This window comes from Corvus cornix, chromosome 1A, assembly GCF_000738735.6.
Source record: "Corvus cornix cornix isolate S_Up_H32 chromosome 1A, ASM73873v5, whole genome shotgun sequence".
NCBI classification, from domain to species: Eukaryota; Metazoa; Chordata; class Aves; order Passeriformes; family Corvidae; genus Corvus; species Corvus cornix.
The window spans coordinates 14,659,546-14,677,559 of record NC_047057.1 but is presented as its reverse complement, the minus strand read 5'-3'; the positions used below and the strand labels follow the sequence as shown (position 1 = coordinate 14,677,559).

The window sequence follows — 18,014 nt, the reverse complement described above, 5'->3', positions numbered from 1 at the left end:
ACCCAGGAAATAGAAATGAGCTCACAGCTCCAGCTTTCCAGGTGCTGCCACTCTCTTTTATTAAAATAGTCATAGTGCAACCAGTTGGGTGGTTTCCTCTATTAGTTTCTTATAGGTTGGGGGTTTTCCCCTCCACAAATATAACTGTTTGCAAAACCACCAACCCCTTGGGCTAATGGGTAGGAAAACTTCTTCCTTTTGGTTATTTGATGGAAGCTCTTTGGAAGTCCTTCTTGAATGATCTTGTTTGGATGTTAAGCCTGGAAATGTCTGGGGGATCACAGAAAGGAGATCCCCAGGCCCCCTGGTGAGATGTCGCCACTGTCCACACCAGCACCACCACTTGTGCTTTCCAAGTGAAGAGCGTAGACTTGGGTCTGTGTTTTTGTTAGATATTCATATACTGAAGGAAACAGTGAGCATGGGAAATCCTGTGTATGTATAAACAGGGCAGCTGAAGCAGAAGGTCCCTGTGAATGATCTATTCCGCTCAGGTTAGGAACATCCCACTGAATCCCATACAAAACAACAGCAGCTGTGGCTGGGAGCCAGCAAATTGAACAAGTTTCCAGGCAAAACAATAAATCGGGCATTGATTCTGAGAAAAATCAATACCTCTTAGCACATGTTTCAATTTCCTGGATAAAACAAACAGAAATGCCTAGAATGGTTAACTCCTTCACTCACAGATGCACAGGTTTCAGGGATGGAAAGGATCAGGGGAAAGCCCAGTTGGCTTAGGAGCTTTAGGAGTTAGGGTTCATACTGCTGGCACAAATTGGCCAAACAAACAGGAGTGAGCAGGTGGTCAGGAGGAACCAAGCTGCCATCAAAGCACTCCTGACGCGCAGCTTTCTCCGCCAGGTAGTCCAAGGAAAAACACTTTCCTGGCTGATCTCACCTAGGTTATACCAAGCACAAACCAAAAGCAGCTTGTGTATTTTCTTTCTCGCTCACTCAGTGACAGGGCACCTCCTCAAACATCCATCTGCATCACTTCCCTGTGGGCAGATCCGTGGCAGAGCCAGTGCCATCACAACCGAGGTGACCCCAAAGGGGTTTCTGTCAAGGCTGTTCCTCTGCTGGAGCAGACTGGCAACAAAGCACTCCTGTTTCTTGCAGAATGTTTAGCTTGCCTCTGTGGTGATACAGAGACACACCATGCGTCCTTTGGGATTTGCTGCAAGCTCCGTGTTAAACCTGCCTCCTAGGAGGTTTAACACGGGAGGTTCAAGCGTGGCCTCTGCTGGGCTGGCTTTTCATGGCAGGTGCTCAGTACAGCAGCAGTAGCTACAGGAAGTCCATTGTAATTAAAGGGTTGGACAGCTGTGGCAAGGAGCACAGGAGCAGAGCTGCCTGCTCTAATTCCCAGGATCAATCTATTGTGCTTAGACAGTATTTACATGTTTCTTCTGATCCATCAGTGATTCTCTCCCTCTGGTCTCAGAAAGAAAGAATCTTGCAGGGAGCCACCTTAAAAGTCATCAGTCTTAGATCTCCTCTCAGTAGCGAATTCCCCTGCTTGCTCTGGAGTTCAAGCACCACTGTTGTATTGCAGTGCAGAGGAGACACACCACATGAGGACAGTCTCTGCTCCATGAAATGGTCGTGTCTTAAACAAGGTTTAACATCTGGCTACTAATCAGCTCACAGAGATTCTGCTTGTGCTTTCTTATTCACCTAAAAGGTAGGTGTAAAACTAATTCAGTGTAATAATCTTATACCATAAAACACCTTAATAATTAAAACCAGTGTAGATTATGCTGATTTATTTCCAAAGGTGTCACTATAGCAATAAGTACTTAAAATACATAAAGCAATTTTCAGTTTAAATGCCACACCTGGAACCTTTCAAACTTGTAATAGATTGAGCACAGTTTTACTACATATAGCCAATTTGCTAACAGCCATAGAACTGTTGGTGTGACTCTATGGTTGGCCCATAGAGTCCTTTGTGTACTCTCAGAGAGGAGAGACAAAGATGTGTGAAGAGTAGTTAAGTGACTAGATTAAAATAAAAACTACCTTTAATCCAGCACCAATCTGAAATCCACCAGATGCTACATGGCTAGTTATCCTATCTTTGCATACCAGCCCTTTTTATGTTTACAATCCATCCTTGTTTGATGTTGACAGTTTCATACAAAGCCTCATCCAGTGTAACGAGGCCATACCAGACCAGCTGAGTTTGCTTTGCCACCAGGCAGGAGCTGCAGCAGGGCTGGGAGCCTTCGAGATGGACAAAGAAGTCTGTGGAGGTTCCACTGAAGTCCTTCAAATGAGAGAAGAAATGTTCCATCAGTGGTTCTCACTCAGTCTCTCCTGTGTTGCACTGAGCAGTGGGCACAGCCCAGGATTTTCCTGCTGTGCTGGGGTTCATCAGCCCTGGAGAACACAGCAGACTGGGAGACAGAGGGAATCTCTGTAGCACCTGCCACAGGGAAGAGGAGCACATGGGACATCTTCCCTGCTCCCAAGGACATGGCTGAACCTCCTTCTCTGTTCTGGTCAAATTTCACTGAAATCAAAAGAGAACTGGGTGCACAGAGGGATGAAACAGCTGGCTCCCACGAAGTCAGTGCTACATACACCTTGAGTCTCTTTCCTCCCTAGGAAAACGAGAGAAAAGGAGGGAAAGGAAGAATTCACCATTTGTCTAGGAGTCCAATTTGAAGTTTTTTGATACAACCCAGATGTCCCATCTGCCAGCCAGAACTGCCACCAACACTTCTTGCAGACTACATCCAGCTCATGTAAGCCCAGAGACACAAACCCAGGAGCCCTGCAGGAATGCAAAGCACCAGAAGAATTTCTGTCATGAGCTCCCACAGCACTTCTGGAGAAATCCAGGACAGAGCAGTCAGGTCACTTTCCTCTTGATGAATCTTCTTACTGGAAGTAGGTCTTCTGTTGCTTTTCATCACAGGAACTGGTGGGCTGTAATTAACTGACTGTATTTTCCTGGGAGCCTCCTCAAAAGATGGTGCTATAGAATGGGAAAGGTGCCACTGAATTATCAAAGTCCAGAGTGGGACAGCCCCCTGAAAAAACTTAATTTCTCCAGGTTGGGTCTGTTTAAGTGGTATCTCTCCACGTATTTAATTGTTTCTAGAACCTTAAACTTGCAGAGTGAGTTGGAAGCTCTTTTGTATTGAAAAAATTACTCTATATGCTGCAAAACTGCATAGAATGTGGAGTCCATTCACTTTTTGCATTCTCAGGTTTCTCTGGCTGATGCTATGCCTGTAATAAAAAGCAAGACATTTTAGAAAAGAACAACTCCAAAAGCCATTGTTCATCAGAATCCTCACACATTCAAACAAGTGTAAGAATCTGGTGCTAGTTCTCAAGAGAAAAAAAATAAATCTCCCTTTTATCTCCAGCTGTTCAAGAACCAGATGAAGTTTGAGAGTGACCAGGAAACGAATCAGCAGCACAGCCCGGCACAGGGGAGGGAGGACAGGCAGGACCTGAACCCTGACTAAGTGTGTGTTTTCCCGGCTGCCGGGGCTGTCACTGGCCTGACCTGTACCATGGGCGCCGCCCAGCCCCAGTGAGAGTCTGGCCCTTAAAAGATGCTGCTCCTCAGCCAGCTCATGGTTGTGCTGAAACGCCTGGGCTTTATCCCTGCCGCGAGCAAACCCACAGAGGGGCAATTCTTCCAATGTATTGGCTCAGCAAAAATCTAAAAAAAGGGGAAAACTCACAGTTCCGGATGTGTTAATTGCCACCGTCTCCCAACAACGTTGCCCACGGTTGGGAGGGATGAACGCGATGCCCTGGTGCCTCCTGGTGCTGAAGCTGGAAATGGCACATCACTTCCCTGCATCATTGGTGTGTGCCACTCTGGTGTGATTATCGCATTTATCATAGATAATTTCATTTTGTTCAATGCTTTAAAGCATGTAAATACATATAAATGCAGAGAAAGCGTTTCTAAAATTAAACCAGAGGCTGTTTGGTGGCGCTGAGACCCCCCTGCAGCTCATTCTGCCGTCCCTGGCTGCAGAGCCCAATATCGTCCCATGCAAAGCAGGGACAGCAGAAAACCAACCTCCCCAGACCTTCCTGTGCTGAAGTCTCCAAGCTGAAAGGGCTCTTTTGGACAAAGAGAGATCAGGAAATTCTGGTTTGGGAATAAAGGTGGAAAGGGGAATTTTATCCTTAACTCTGGAACAGTGTGATCCTGAAATCCAGGCAGTAGAGGCTGTGCTGTGAACCTTCACTCCAGTCCCATCTCCTTGCCTTCGGGGGAGAGTCTGCACAGGAGGCTGCACACAGTCATCTCCCAGCTTCCAGGGAGAGCTCAGCCTTGTTCACAGGGGCTAGATTCAATATTTACATACATAAAAGTACAAATTTAAATGCTGCATCCAACAATTTGGGGTCCTTTTTGCTTGTAAGTATGCTAAAAATACAGATCTACTCTAAAGAGGAGGAGGGGGAAAAAGCTTTATAAAAACACCAGCTTTGTTCCCTGTGGTCTGCAGCTAAAGAGAGAAAGCAGCTGAAGAGAGTGAACACTCAGTTTTGAAATGGGAATATAACAGCTTCTCTCAGCCCTAGAAGCCAATGCAAACACTACAAGCCAATGCTTTTACTGCTGGACTGTAAATACTGCGCTGCCATAGTGTGAACGAAGCCCTTCACCACACCTGTGCAACATCTCAATGCTCCAGAGATCCTGTCCAGGAGAAGACAGAATCAGGTGACAGCCCTGCTCTCTTTGCATGGGGACAGTTCTGTCCTCCAGCTCTTCAGCACCAGCTGGGGCAGGAACACCGCCAAGAAGGAGCAAAACCAGGGGTGCAATTAAGACAGGTTTCACACAAGCATTTCTGGAATAAAACTGCACTTGGAGTGCAATTTTTCAGCCATTATACACTCAGAAACACAGGTTTCGAATACATTCACAGGGCACAACAGAGATTTCAATTCAGACCCAGCCTTAGCTGACACGAGTCGTGGTTTTTCAGTTACATGATCCTAATCTTGTTACCACATTTTCTACTTTGGAAGGAAAAAGTCCTTTTCTAAATAGTTATGCATGTGAGCGTTTGAAACCAAGTATTTCAAGACCTGAAAAGCTTAATGACAACTTGAAAGAGAATTCACCAGCTTGCAATTTGTTGCCCACAGTGGCAGAAAAAAAAGACCAAAAAAGTGAAAAGCCAATGAAGTTCAACAAGCATGTTGATGCTAATCTTCGGCAATAGACATAAAAGGAAATTCACCAGCCAGACAGCTCTTACCCGATTCAAGCTTAATCCTGGCCAAATTCCAGCCTTAGCAAAGGCTGTGCAAGCAACGGTATCAGTGATGGTCCCTTGGAGGGCGCACGGCTACCTGACCCCAGCACCAACCTCTGCTCTCACCTCACCCCTTCTACCTCGGTTTCCAAGCCGTTACAGCTGTGCCCCTGGGCATTTTCACACCCACTTTGGGCTGGGCCAGGCCAGGCTGCTAGCCCTGGGGCAGGCTGGAGCATGGGATTCAGGCACTGCTGTCAATAGTACTGGCACCTCTGGGCACTGGTGTTACAAATGCAGGCACGAGTGGTGATGGGGCTGCTCATCTTGCAGGTTAACAGCCAGCTCCAGAATAGAAATGTGCCTCTATAGGCTGCTCTGCCAGATGCCCCGAGAGACTGCGTCCCTATGTAGGACATAATAAAATTCTCCTGGCCAAAGACCCTACATATGAGAGGAGCAAGGATCTCACCCAGGTCAGTAGTTCAAACCCTTATCCAGGAGAAGCACATGGGACAAAAAGAGAAATGTAGCAACCCCTCTGAACAGCACAAGCTGTTTGGAAATGCTGGTTTGAACATGCAAGTGTGGCGTTGCTGGGCATGTGCAGCCTCTTGTGCAGCATCCCATGCAAGAAGCTATTAGCAAGTTGAATTTCACAAATGCCCACTAGCTCCTAGCTCACAGCAGTGTGGTGAGGTTCACCGGGAGCAAGAGCAGCAATCACTTCATCTTGTCAAAGATCTCTACTCATCATCACGGCAAGAGGCTGAGCTGCAGCCTCCACCCTTCTCAGACAATGAGTCTGTACTAACCAACCATTGCCCATATTCACCTCTACCTCAGATGAGGATTCTTCAGCAGAACCATGAGGTTCACTTCGGATGATAAAAATCAAAGTTCCCTGAGCCTATAAAGTGAATGGAGACCATTGCTGGGGCGGTTTCCACCAAAGATCAGCACGTTAGCTTCTGAATTTTCTACATTAGCCATCCTGGATTACTGCTGTATCCAACATTTAGGATGCTTAAACAAAAAGAGGGATGCAGAGCACAGATTAAAAAGCCTCTGTCCTGCAGGTGCTGTAGCATTCATTGCATCCCATGCCAGCTATGCTACAAGCAGGACATGGTTAACCTTTGCTATGAGACACTGGCCCAGCAGCTCTCAGCAAACCTGGGATCTCAGTGCCAGTTAAAATCTCAAAATTCTACATCACCAGGTGAGTCCTGCTCCTGCACACCTGTACCTCAGGAATAGTTACCTTCTACTACCATGCTGAAAGACAGGAATTCATTTTTGCTAACTTGCTGCAATGAAGTTTTATTATAAGCTTGGGGTATCCTCAATATGCACCCAGTCCTTATAAACCCATTCAATTTGGATTCAGCTCTTCCTAATAGCATTCCAATTTGAGACATAGCAAGATCCAATCATTATTAGGTCTATATTAAGCTCGAACCACAATAAGGAAATCCCTATGAATTTGCATTTTTTTCAAGTACAATGCATTCTCTTCTCCAGGAGACAAACCAAACAGCCTCAGACCTCAGCAGTTAACAGAAAATGAGTCAGCTCTGTGAAAACATTTAACATTCAAGATGGTTTTTAAGCCCCTAAGATTTGTAATTCTGATTTATGTAAACATCTGAAACGACTACTTAATACAGTTTAAGAATCAAAAGCAATTTTTAGAAAACTATTCAAAATGAAAAATAAGTATCTGTTGCCTGGAGTTCATTCCAAATGCTGAACTTGAACATCATTAATTCCTTTTCCAGAATTCAAAGCACAAGCACACATTCATAGTAAAATAATGTATGTCCTTTACTAGGGACAGGTACACCTTTAAGTAAGGGGAAAAAAAAGTATTTCACTTACATGTAAGAGATAGATTTATTATTTCAGACATGATTTTTATATTAAAATTCTTTTATGTGTAACTACTATTACAGAACACCTTAGGACATCCCTTGATACATATTAGCATAAATAGCACCATACAGTCCAGCAAAATTACACCAGACTGGCATTAAACTCCTTCAGTGCTAACAGTCAAGAGCTGAGACTCTTCAGTTAACTGGCCTTAAGAACATACCGATCAACAAAATCCACATTCATTATAGTTTTTATTATTCTCAGGCAGCAAATTCTCCGAAGTCCTTCAATAAACAACCCCAAGCGTTATGTTGCTGGTTCTATTTTGTCAATCTCTTCCTTCTTTGGACTCTCCTCTCGATTTTTGCCCTGTTGCAAGGTATACACTGATGGGCCCATCCTCAGGATCTTCCCACTGCCCAGGCACTCGTCCCCCTTGTAGAACACGGCAAACTAGGAGATAAACACAGGGAGAGCCTTTTTAGCAGCTGCAGAAACCATCGTGAGCAACTGCAGGTTGTGCAAGACCTGTTGGAGAGTGAGCACGTTCATTTATACCTGTTCTGGCTAAATCTGAAAAAAACCCTGAAAAAAACCAAAAAAACACGCAAATCACAGAGGATTTGTTGGCTCACATGAGTGTATATTTATAAACATGTTGGTGGAAAATTCATCATGAACTTCTACAAGACCATCTCAAAACTCTTCAGTTACTGAGGTGGAATAGATTGTGCTGGAAAATTTCCTTTCCAAACGGGATGACACACATAACATCATCTGCATCTCCACTGGACCTTCCCCAGACAACTGTGCCCAGCCTGCAGTGGCACTTCCCAAAACAGGAAGGGGCCAAGGACTATGGCAGCAGACCACCTGCAAGGAAGCAACTGGAGTTCCCCGATGTGCTCAGCAGGTTCCTGCAGGACAGGGGAGCCCAGACCTCCTGCCTTGTCTCACTCCCTGGCAAAACAGAGCCCGGTTACAGGCTCAGCAGCTGCTGGCACTCAGGGGCTTCTCATGTCTCTCATAAGCTGTCTGGATTCTTCTCAGCTTCTCTCCACTACAAATAGTTCTCAAACAACTTCCCTCCTGATGTGACCCACAGGCCCCCAAGTATCGGGGAGGGTGGGTACAACAGATGCTGGGAGAAGGCATGCAGGGAATATTTGAGAGCCACTGTGCTGGGATGTGATGGAGTATATTTATATTGGCAGTGTTAAAAGGCATCCCTTTTAGGCACAGCACCTCTTCTCAGTACTCTACAGGACAATGGACTTCCCCAGACAGAGCCTCCCTAAACTGGTTTGAACACTAAACCCATGTTAAGCAGCCAATTACCAAATTAACGCCTTTTAAAATCTATTTCTTGCAAACAACAATAGCTTCCATTTCTGCATATACAACTGATCACCAGAGATGTTTCCATGTATTTCTAAAACTTGTAAGCAAGTTTCTCAGACTATACAGATAATAACAGATCACTTAAAACTAGAAACAATCTCCTCGAAAACAGCTGATGAATAGTCAAAATAGAGCTAACCACTCTCACATGTAAATAAATTAATTATTTTGCTCCAGCTACTCTGTGTTATTAGCCAGATAAGGTAAAACACAAAAATGGCAGGAAAACTACTTCTAATAACTTACCTGTCCAGGTGTGATAGCTCTTGCTGGCTTTACTAGTGTTACCCACACACTCCCATCTTGGTTTAGAGTCAGGACACAAGGCACTAGAGCAGAAAATTATCAGAAACACCTGACATGAGCAAAAAACCTGACAGTTAACCATTATGTTCATGTTAAAGAAGGAAAACCTAGGCTAAACAGATCTAAGTCAAGGTACAGAATTGTTGCATAACACACTGCAGAAACAGGAAGGCCAAGCCAAAACCTTTCCACTATCTGCAGAACTACAGCAACACGCTACCAGAGTTTCACAAACTGAGTAAGACAAAAAGTAAAACAAGGTTTGACTACCCAGTGCCATCTGGTGCCGAAATCTGAAATGACAGTCCATCATCTTCTCTCTAACAAGCTCTGCCGGAGGCTCCTCCGCTATCCAGTGCACTCGGTTTGTCCGCAGGAGGTCTCTGTACAGAGCAGGGTGATCTCTTGATGGTGCCTTAAAAAATGTTTATTTATTGCTGATGTTTTTGCCAAAGAGGTGGAGCTTGTAAAGTGAAGCATGAAGTATAGAAGGAGCATCAAGCCATAGCAAGATGAAGGCAATATGAGCAAGAAAGCAAGCATTTGTTAGCACTTAAGTAGGCTACAGCAAGCCTGAATGCTTTGTCAGTCTTCCACTCCCCTCAGAGTCATGTCTCTTCCTGTATGCTTTTCCCTCCAACTGCATTTCTGCCTTCTTCAGGCTGAGTTCAGAAATCTGACCTCCTTTATCCTATCTCAACAAGATGCTACCTTCTTCTTTTTCAGCTTCCCAAATGAACACCTCCCCAACAAAGGCACTGCCTTTGACAAACTCACTGCAGGGCATAAAAAAAAATTTCTTAGTGTTCCTGTGTGTTTCTTCTCAATTCTCATTTGATTATGGTCCCCCCCCCCAGCACACCAACAAGTAGCAGAACACCTTATCACAATCACATCAGTATCCAAGAGGAGTAACAACTGCATGAACAGGAAGAAACATCATATGATTAGCCATTAACACACCAATTATTTGCATTATTATACATATTCTGCCTCAGTTTTCAAAATGATAAAACTCTGTCACTGGCTCCTTATTCTTTTACTAGAAAAACAAAGCAGCAATATATCATAAACCAAGATAATACGTATTTTATAAACCATGTCCTAATAACTAAGATAAAATCCTCATCCTTTAGAGTAGAAAATGAGAGTTCAGGAGATTGGCTGATTCTTTTCAGTATTTGCCTTTTGCTTGGAAAAGCTCTGTGCCAAAATCTAAAACAATTTGGTGCTCATGAAAAGCCTGTTTGGAAAATGTTTCACATCTGCTGATACACTAGTTGGTTCTTGTTTCCCCCAAGAGGAAAGCCAAGAATTCTGCCCACGTTAGGCTCATGCTCCATATAGCAGCAGTCACAAAATGTATGCATTAGTCATTTGCAAACCCAGTGTTAATTAACTCACCACATAGACATCTCCAGTGCTGACATCTTTGTCTACAACAAACCAAGCATCCTTGAGGCCTGCCAGCCGAGCCCTCTGGCCTATTGTGAAGAGGAACCAACCTAAAGAAATATAAAAATGGAATATTGCTAGGAACTTTTCATCTTTTTCTTTCAGAAAAACACATTAAAATAATTTCCCCAAAACGTTACCACTAAACAAAGAATAACAAACCAAGCTGCCTTAGAGAAGAGGACCAGTCACAAACTAAAACTAACATCTACTTGAAATTTCATCTGTACCTGAAATGCAAACTAAAGATTTCAAATAATCCATTTCACCTGTGGTATTCTTAGGTCTTATAAAAGACAAACATTTCTTTATTTCAGTTTCAATTTGTGGGTTTTTTACCATTCAGTCTTGCCAGTCCCTTACTTTTATGTACCAGTGTAACACTCTATTACCATACATTACTTGGGAGAGGAACTCAATTCTGGCAGCTTGAACTGAGGACAGCAAAGGAAGAACACATGGGAGAAAAGGAAAAGTTAAGGTGCCCATGTTTGATGCTGTCCTGCTGTGTATCACTGAGGTGCATTTTCTTCTACAAAGTTTAGATACTAAAGATTATGGAAAGGAAGCACAGTCATTTTGAAGGAATTAAGTGAACAATGGTCTCCTGGTATTAAAATAACAACCACTTAGTATTGACAGAGTAACCCTAATAATTATTTGCTTTCCTGCAATATGGAACAACTAATCAAGAATCAGTTGTAGTTCAAGGCTCTACTATTGGATACAGCAAATTTTCCATGGTTTAACAAACAGGGTAAAAATTTGTAGACTCCTTTGGAATTTCCCAAAATTTGTCCCCCCAAATATAAGCAGTATTGTTCCATTTATCTAAAAGTAAGTTATTACGGTAAGTTAGCCAATTACCTTTGTGTCTTCCCATCACCTTCTTATCTTCAATGGAAATAAAGTTACCTGGTTGAGGTTCCAAATACTAACAAAGAGGAAGAGGTAAGTCACAAGACAGCCCAAGAAGACCTCACAGCATATTTCAGATCCTGTCACTACATTCTCTTGAAGCTGAAGAAGAAGAAAGAAGCAAACTCTGCCCAAGCAGCTTACTGACTCTTCCTCAATACTGCTCTCACAGAAAAGCAGGAAGGGCAGTAACTCTAGGCTTCAAGTCCCCTATCCTCACATATGTCAGGGGACAGCAGGATCCAGCAATTTGTCCCTCTCACATTCCAACCATTTGTCAGAGCCTGGCAGGCACAGGAGTGCATGTTCACTCCTTTTGCCCCAGAAAAGGAGTGACTGCTGGTAGAGGGGCAAGATACCTCCCCCAGGCTGTGGGTGTCAGCTTCTAACTAGGCTTCGGACTGCAAAGGCAGGTGGGACATTGCTACTTACTGTGGGCCACAAGCTGCTGGAGATTTTTCTATAGACAGTGACTGAAGGCCAGAAGAAAACAAAGATTGTCACAGATTTAGTGTTGCTCACCTCAAGAAGGAATTTTTCAAAGTTTCTTTCACCAATGAAGCAGACCCCCATACTCTGAAAAGGAAACATGGAATTGAATCCATAAAAGCAGAGAAAAACATTTGAAATAATGTCTGTCCAAGAAATTGTTTGAAATAATCTGTCCAAGACGGTTTTTTTCCCTCCCATATATGCCAAACTATCTTAGGCATGTCATAAACAAATCCACAACATCTGCTGCAACATAGGTAAACTAATTCTATACAGAATCGGTGAGAGCTGTAAGCACTGAAAGTAAGAGAGATACTAGGAAATAGAAAATCTGTTCAATAAATAAATACATTAACCTTGGTGACTAGATTGTATGTACATTAAAAACAGAAGTCTCTTTCATACTGAGGTACAAAAGTAACAAAATGATACAGTGATGGTCCATCTCTTGAAAAAAAACACTTTCAGAACGAAACAGGCTTTTCTTTTCCTTTCAGTTATTGCTGACATTCTTCAAGCATCCATTTACTGAGGCTGAATATAAACATGAAAAGCAATCAAGGCAGCATCAGCAAAACAACTACTGCCTGCATTACAGTTTTTAAGATCAACTCATGAAGTCTTAGTTCTCGAAGAAACGTAACTTTTTTTTTTTTAAGAGTAACTATGGGAAAAGAGTATGATCCAATTTCTAAAGACATAGTGAAAAATTACAGTGAGGAAGCTCTTAAAAGCTATGGAGAATAAAGACCAGAGGCTTCTCCCTTGCTGTGATAGAGGATGCTTTCCTTCAGGCTCACAGCATCTGACACATTCACCTTCATCTTAGCTCTTCTGACATACAACAGTAGACAAAATACCTGCAAGCTAAAATACACAACTAACCACAAGCTCCTGAAAGTACTTTTATGGCAGTAGCCAGCTATGAAAAATGCTTCCCAGCCTATTATATTATTCTTTTCTATTAGAAACTGATGGGTTGCCAGAGATTAAAGTTCGAAAAGTTCAGGGAAGTTGTTTTAGAGAGAAATACACATCAAAAGAGTTTTAAGTGTTACCATGCCTCTTTTTTCTTTAACACATGATGAAGGTCATGTTCTGCTGCTATCTTCTTTACAAAACTTTTTGTTAAATCCCCTAAAGGGAAGATCGTTTTCCTCAAAGCATCCTGTGAGATCTGACTTAGAAAGAATGTCTGGTCCTTAAAGAGGTCAGCGCCTTGAAGGAGTTTCACAGCTGCAAAGTTAAACACATAAAACACCTCATCATAACTACCATTAATAGTTCAACTTGCTTTAGTATTTTGACAATCAACATTTCTGTTTTAGTATTTCCAAATACATATTAAAGACAGGATTTTGCATGTTTTTCAAAATCTAATGAAAACACCCGGATATTTTCTCGTCACTAATAAGATCTTGAAGATTCTGCATTTGTACAGTGCAGAATCTTACAAAGTCTTACACTGCCTCACATCTATTTCAATAGTGCATGTGTCACTGGCAAGGACATTGACAATACAAAAAACAAAAACAACTTTCACATTTCCTGTGAAAGAGAGAACAAAGATTCAAATACCTTGGAGTACACTGTTCTTCAGAAAGACACTGTTTTGCCCTGAAATCACCTCAAATCAATGATTTGAGCAATCAGTGGAGTTATTGCCAATGCTCAGAGATGGGAGTCGGACTTTTTTCTTTAAAATAGATGAAATCTCCTGATTGCCCAGATGAAATAAAACTGGTACAGTTCTTCAATCACGTTCTGCCCCCTCTCTTTAAAAGTTAATAGCTCTGCTGTTGTACAAACACTACTTACGTGCTTCTTGACTAGAACACGAACTACAGGCCAATAGTTCAGTCACAACTGGCAATATAAAATCTCAGTAACAGGGAAAGGAAGCTCATCACAAAACACTACATCTGTAAATCACAGTCTGTCCCATATATAGACCATAGGTCCAGTTGGGGCCATTTCAACTTCCCAGAAGTAAAATTAAAACGAAGAAAAAAATAAACCCCTTTAAGTCCAGAACAAACAAATGAAAGCAGAGAATCTATAAAGTAAAATCATCACTGTGGCAGCTTTGCATAGCTTCAGTTTACAAGTTTTTTTCCCTTTGGGTACAGCATGCTTCTCACCATGTATCAGACATTCATCTGACTCTTAAAACAGAATCTGTAGTATTTGAGAAGTCAGGGTCCTTTTCAGTAATGTAAATACCTTGTTTAGCACAACCAACCTTCTACAAAGGCTGGGGTCTAATCGGTAATCATTGTGTGTAAGGTAACAAACATCTCTGACTCTGTGACAACAAATGTAGTTTAAATTTCCCTTTCATATGTAGGATAAAACATGAAATGAAGTCACAACTTACTATTTCTAACTTCAAAACGGTTTCTGAAAAGCCTCTGTGGTCTTCTAGTATGTTTCTGTTGAAACACTTCCTCATCCTCCAGTGAGGTCCTGGCATAATGCCCAGTAGCAATTGCATCTGCCCCTATCAAGGAAAAAAACCCAAATATAACATAAAGGCACAAACTTGAAATTCACAGTTCGAAACAGGATTGCAAACATACAGCAAAAAAAGCAGAAAGCAATGAAAGAAGAAAACCTAGAGAAGTCTTATACTGACAATAATTGTACTCCTGCTATTTAAATAACGCAAACTATTCACCAGCATGCCAGCACTTGTGCTTTTGTACTTTAAGGACAACTTAAGAATGTAGAACTTAGTGGTCAGGTCAATGCGTGTCCCTGAAATAAATCTGTTCCTACATATGAGCAACCTAATCTAGTGGAAGATGTCCCTGCTCAGGGCAGGGGAGCTGGACTAGATGATCTTTGGAAGTCTCTCCCAACCTGAAACATTCTATAATTTTGTATGCAAAAGCAATCTTAAAACCAAATACTTTGTGATTACTGACATACTACCACAGATATATGAGTTAGGCATGCACATGGACTCATGTATTTCCCCACCTTTTAAAGAGTTTGTTTCCTTTAAGCATTTCCACGGCACACACTCTGTACTGACACACTTGAAAATACCTTACCAAGGTTATCCATAGCATAATGCAGAAAGTAGTTGAATTTGATGTGCTTGTTACACAAAATATCAGGATTAGGCGTCCTTCCCAATTCATACTCTTTTAAGAGGTCACTGTAAAATAAAGACTCAAATGTCTATCAGAATCATTAATATGCATAATACTATCAGAAACTGGACAGTGTTTAACTATGAGAACCTGAGTGTCCCAGTCTCAGAGAAGATCCAGTTATACTAAACATTTTATGTTAGAAATAATATTAGATTGTAATGTGCAAAAAAACCCAATCCTTGGAAGACTTTCCCCAAAGTGCACTGAGGACAGGGTCAAATTATCACTTACAATCTTGTAACCCCGCTTTATTAAATTAATATTCCCTCTGGGCAGATGTGGCTGTCCACTGTGCACATCCTACCCAACTCTTATGGAATACTTACTTTCAGAATTAACAACCCTATTTAATTTTTCAGTGGGACAATGTGGTGGTACACACCAGGAGTGTCTCAGTGGAACAGACAATAACTTCAGCTGCAATAACGTCACCACAAGCAGTCATCACTCATGGGGCTTAATTTTAGAGACATTTTCCTGTCCTTTTTTTTCCCCTTCTAGAAATTCAAAGCTTCTCAAAGTTATGTTGTCCTTTTACACTGCTGCACAATTACTTAGTATTTATTATTCACTTGAAAACACTGAAATAATAACTAATGAAATTAAACCTGCATACAACATTGCCCTGAGATATCAAAAGGCCTCATCACTGCATCATTTTGCTTGCTGTCAATAGCCACTGCAGTCAAGAGGAACTGAGGGCACAGACTGGATTTAAAAGAACAACAGCAATCCTAGTATTTGATTTTACTTTTCTCCATCTGAAACTGAATCACTTGCTTCTGCCTTATGTGTGATACATTACATTAGTAAATAGAAAATAAAGCAACATATCTTTTACTTTCTCTAACTCCTTTTTAAAAGTTCTGAATTCAACAACTGCTGCTAATAATTAAATCACCTGGGTCTACCCAGAGATGCCTCCCTCTTGCTGGCTCACACTGTACTCTTATGGCACACTGGGAGTTCTGTAAAGGACTCAGCACAAAGCCAGACTCACATCAGTTCAGAACTTCTAGTAAAGCACAGAACCAGAGAAAGGGCAATGAAGGATGTCTACAGGACAGAGTTCCTTTTCTCTAACGCAAAGAACTGAAACAGGCTTTGCAAAAACCATGGAAAAGACAAGACCTGGAACAGTTCTCATGATAAAAGGTGTCTTACGGTGAATAACCCTTTTAAGAGAGATCCAGAGGAGGAGTAAATTTAAGGTCAGTGATGACAGTAAAGAAAAAAGGATTCTGGAACAAACCGAGACACTTGTAACAGAGAGTTAGGAAACACTGTATTAATAAAGCCCAAAAAGTTTTGTAGCACTTATTCATTCTCTCACAGAAAAAATAGAATAATGGAGTGAACTTCCCCAGCAAAGGGCTGTTTTGCTGTTTTCTTCACTGACTATCCAAAAGTTTGGTGCTCAGCTTGATGTCATTTCAACATGCAGTACAAGTAGCATGACCAGGTTATTCCTCGCTTTCAAGTAACGTAGTAACAGCACTACTTAAAGGGGGATGATGAAGATCAGGAACCAACTTTTATGTACTTATGTTCAGCGCATAAAGATAAATTATGCTGTTATACCAACATGTCCCTTCTTCTCCTACCTTCCAAGAAAATCTCTCAGCTTTTCCTATGTAGAACGTCCCTTAAAGTGAAATAAATTCACAGAAAATCTGAGCACCCTCTTCAGAGAACAGCTTCAAATTCGTTTTAAGTTTAAAGAAACAAGGCTAGGTCACAATCATTTTATGCTAAACTGGATTCAGCACACATTATGTAAAATGCTCTGTGTAAGCTGCACATACAGACAATAACTGCACCCCATTAAATAATTTTTTTTCAAGTTGCAGTAAGGTTGGGCCAGTACACGGGTAGCTGAAGAAATAAGCTGCAACAAAGCAATTGCTACACACTAGCACAAGGAGAAATCTCTTATTAATTTTAAAATAACACATTAAAACCAAGATATAAATTCTGACCTTAAATACAAACAAGAGAAAAGGTAATTCCTCAATATTTAACAGGCTTCAGGGCTTTCTCTTAGCACTGATAATACTGCAGTGAATTGCCATTGCCCATTATCTGTCCATTCTTGCTTTTCATTATAACATGGTACCACACTAATATACTGGAAAACCAGCTAGTGTAAATGTGATTCTACCTGAACACTTCGTTCCAGTATTCCTTCACGTAGGAAACCTGGTGAAACGGGATATCAAGCTTCTGGCACACCCGGTAAGCATCTTCACAATCTCTATCAATAGAGCAAGCTCCTTGTTCATCCAGAGGGTCCCAGTTCTTCATAAACACACCTGTCACCTGGTACCCTATGAAATGAAGGCGAGAATGTCTTAGAAAGTTAAACTCCTACAGCCTGGACGCAAACCCTGTGTTTCTCAAGAATGGCTTTGGTAACTGCATCTTTCCGAAGATGCTGAGTAGTCCTGTGCTAAACTCTACAGCAGAGTTATTGTATAGCTATGGGTTTTTTCTCTAGGTAATAGCTAATCCAAGCTCCTGTGGCAACCTAACGCGACGGTAAGCCCCAACTCCCACCCCCTCCTTCGCGGCTATTCTGCCGTCCCGGCGGTGCCCGGCTCTCCGCGCTGCCCTGCCCGGCGTGCGGCCGCTCCGGCAGCCCGAGGGGGCGGCTGAGCGGGCAGCGAGAGGGGACACGCGGCCCGCGCAGCGCGGCACAGGGCACGGCCGGCCCCGCCGCCCTCACCCCCGCCCCGCACCTCGGCGGCGGAGCAGCAGCGCGGCCACGGCGCTGTCCACGCCGCCGGACACGGCGCAGGCCACGCGGCGGCCCTGGGCCGCCAGCATCGCCCCCGCCGCCGCTTCCGCCCGCCCCGCGCTCCCCACAGCGCCGGGCCGGGCACGCGCCTGCGCGCCGGGGCGGGGCGGCGGCGGCACCCGCGCGGCCGGAGGGGAGCGCAGCGGGAGAGGGCCCCGGGAACGGGAGAGGCGGCCTCTGGGCCTGCTCAGGCCACCCAAAACCCGCACACACGCCACAGGGCCCAGCATAGTGAGTTAGACAAAGGAAAACAGAACAAAACATCTCCCTTTGATTGTCTCATGGCCGTTATCCCTGAATAAGCCAAGTTTATCCCAGCTAGGGCCAGCCACGACTAAACCATCGGGCAGGAACAAG

The 18,014-nt window shown here is 42.9% G+C and overlaps 1 protein-coding gene across 3 annotated transcripts; it reads right to left on the bottom strand.

Moving 5' to 3' along the window:
- Window positions 1–7,051: 7,051 nt before the first annotated feature.
- On the bottom strand, window positions 7,052–17,702 carry TRMU (tRNA mitochondrial 2-thiouridylase). 3 transcript variants are annotated; one of them, XM_039571228.1, is made up of 11 exons: window positions 17,599–17,702; window positions 17,022–17,187; window positions 14,756–14,862; window positions 14,077–14,199; window positions 12,763–12,935; window positions 11,730–11,783; window positions 11,157–11,223; window positions 10,239–10,339; window positions 9,105–9,249; window positions 8,775–8,857; window positions 7,052–7,580 (listed from the first exon to the last, which is right to left on the bottom strand). In XM_039571228.1, the coding sequence occupies exons 1-11, from the start codon at window positions 17,684–17,686 to the stop codon at window positions 7,434–7,436; spliced, it is 1,254 nt and encodes a 417-aa protein (XP_039427162.1). In that variant the 5' UTR covers window positions 17,687–17,702; the 3' UTR covers window positions 7,052–7,433. The 3 variants fall into 3 exon arrangements, with proteins under 3 accessions (XP_039427162.1, XP_010393898.1, XP_039427163.1); XM_039571229.1 differs by lacking the exon at window positions 7,052–7,580 and having other exon boundaries at window positions 8,792–8,883; XM_010395596.2 differs by lacking the exon at window positions 17,599–17,702 and having other exon boundaries at window positions 12,763–12,876; window positions 14,077–17,114.
- Between the last annotated feature and the right edge of the window lie 312 nt (window positions 17,703–18,014).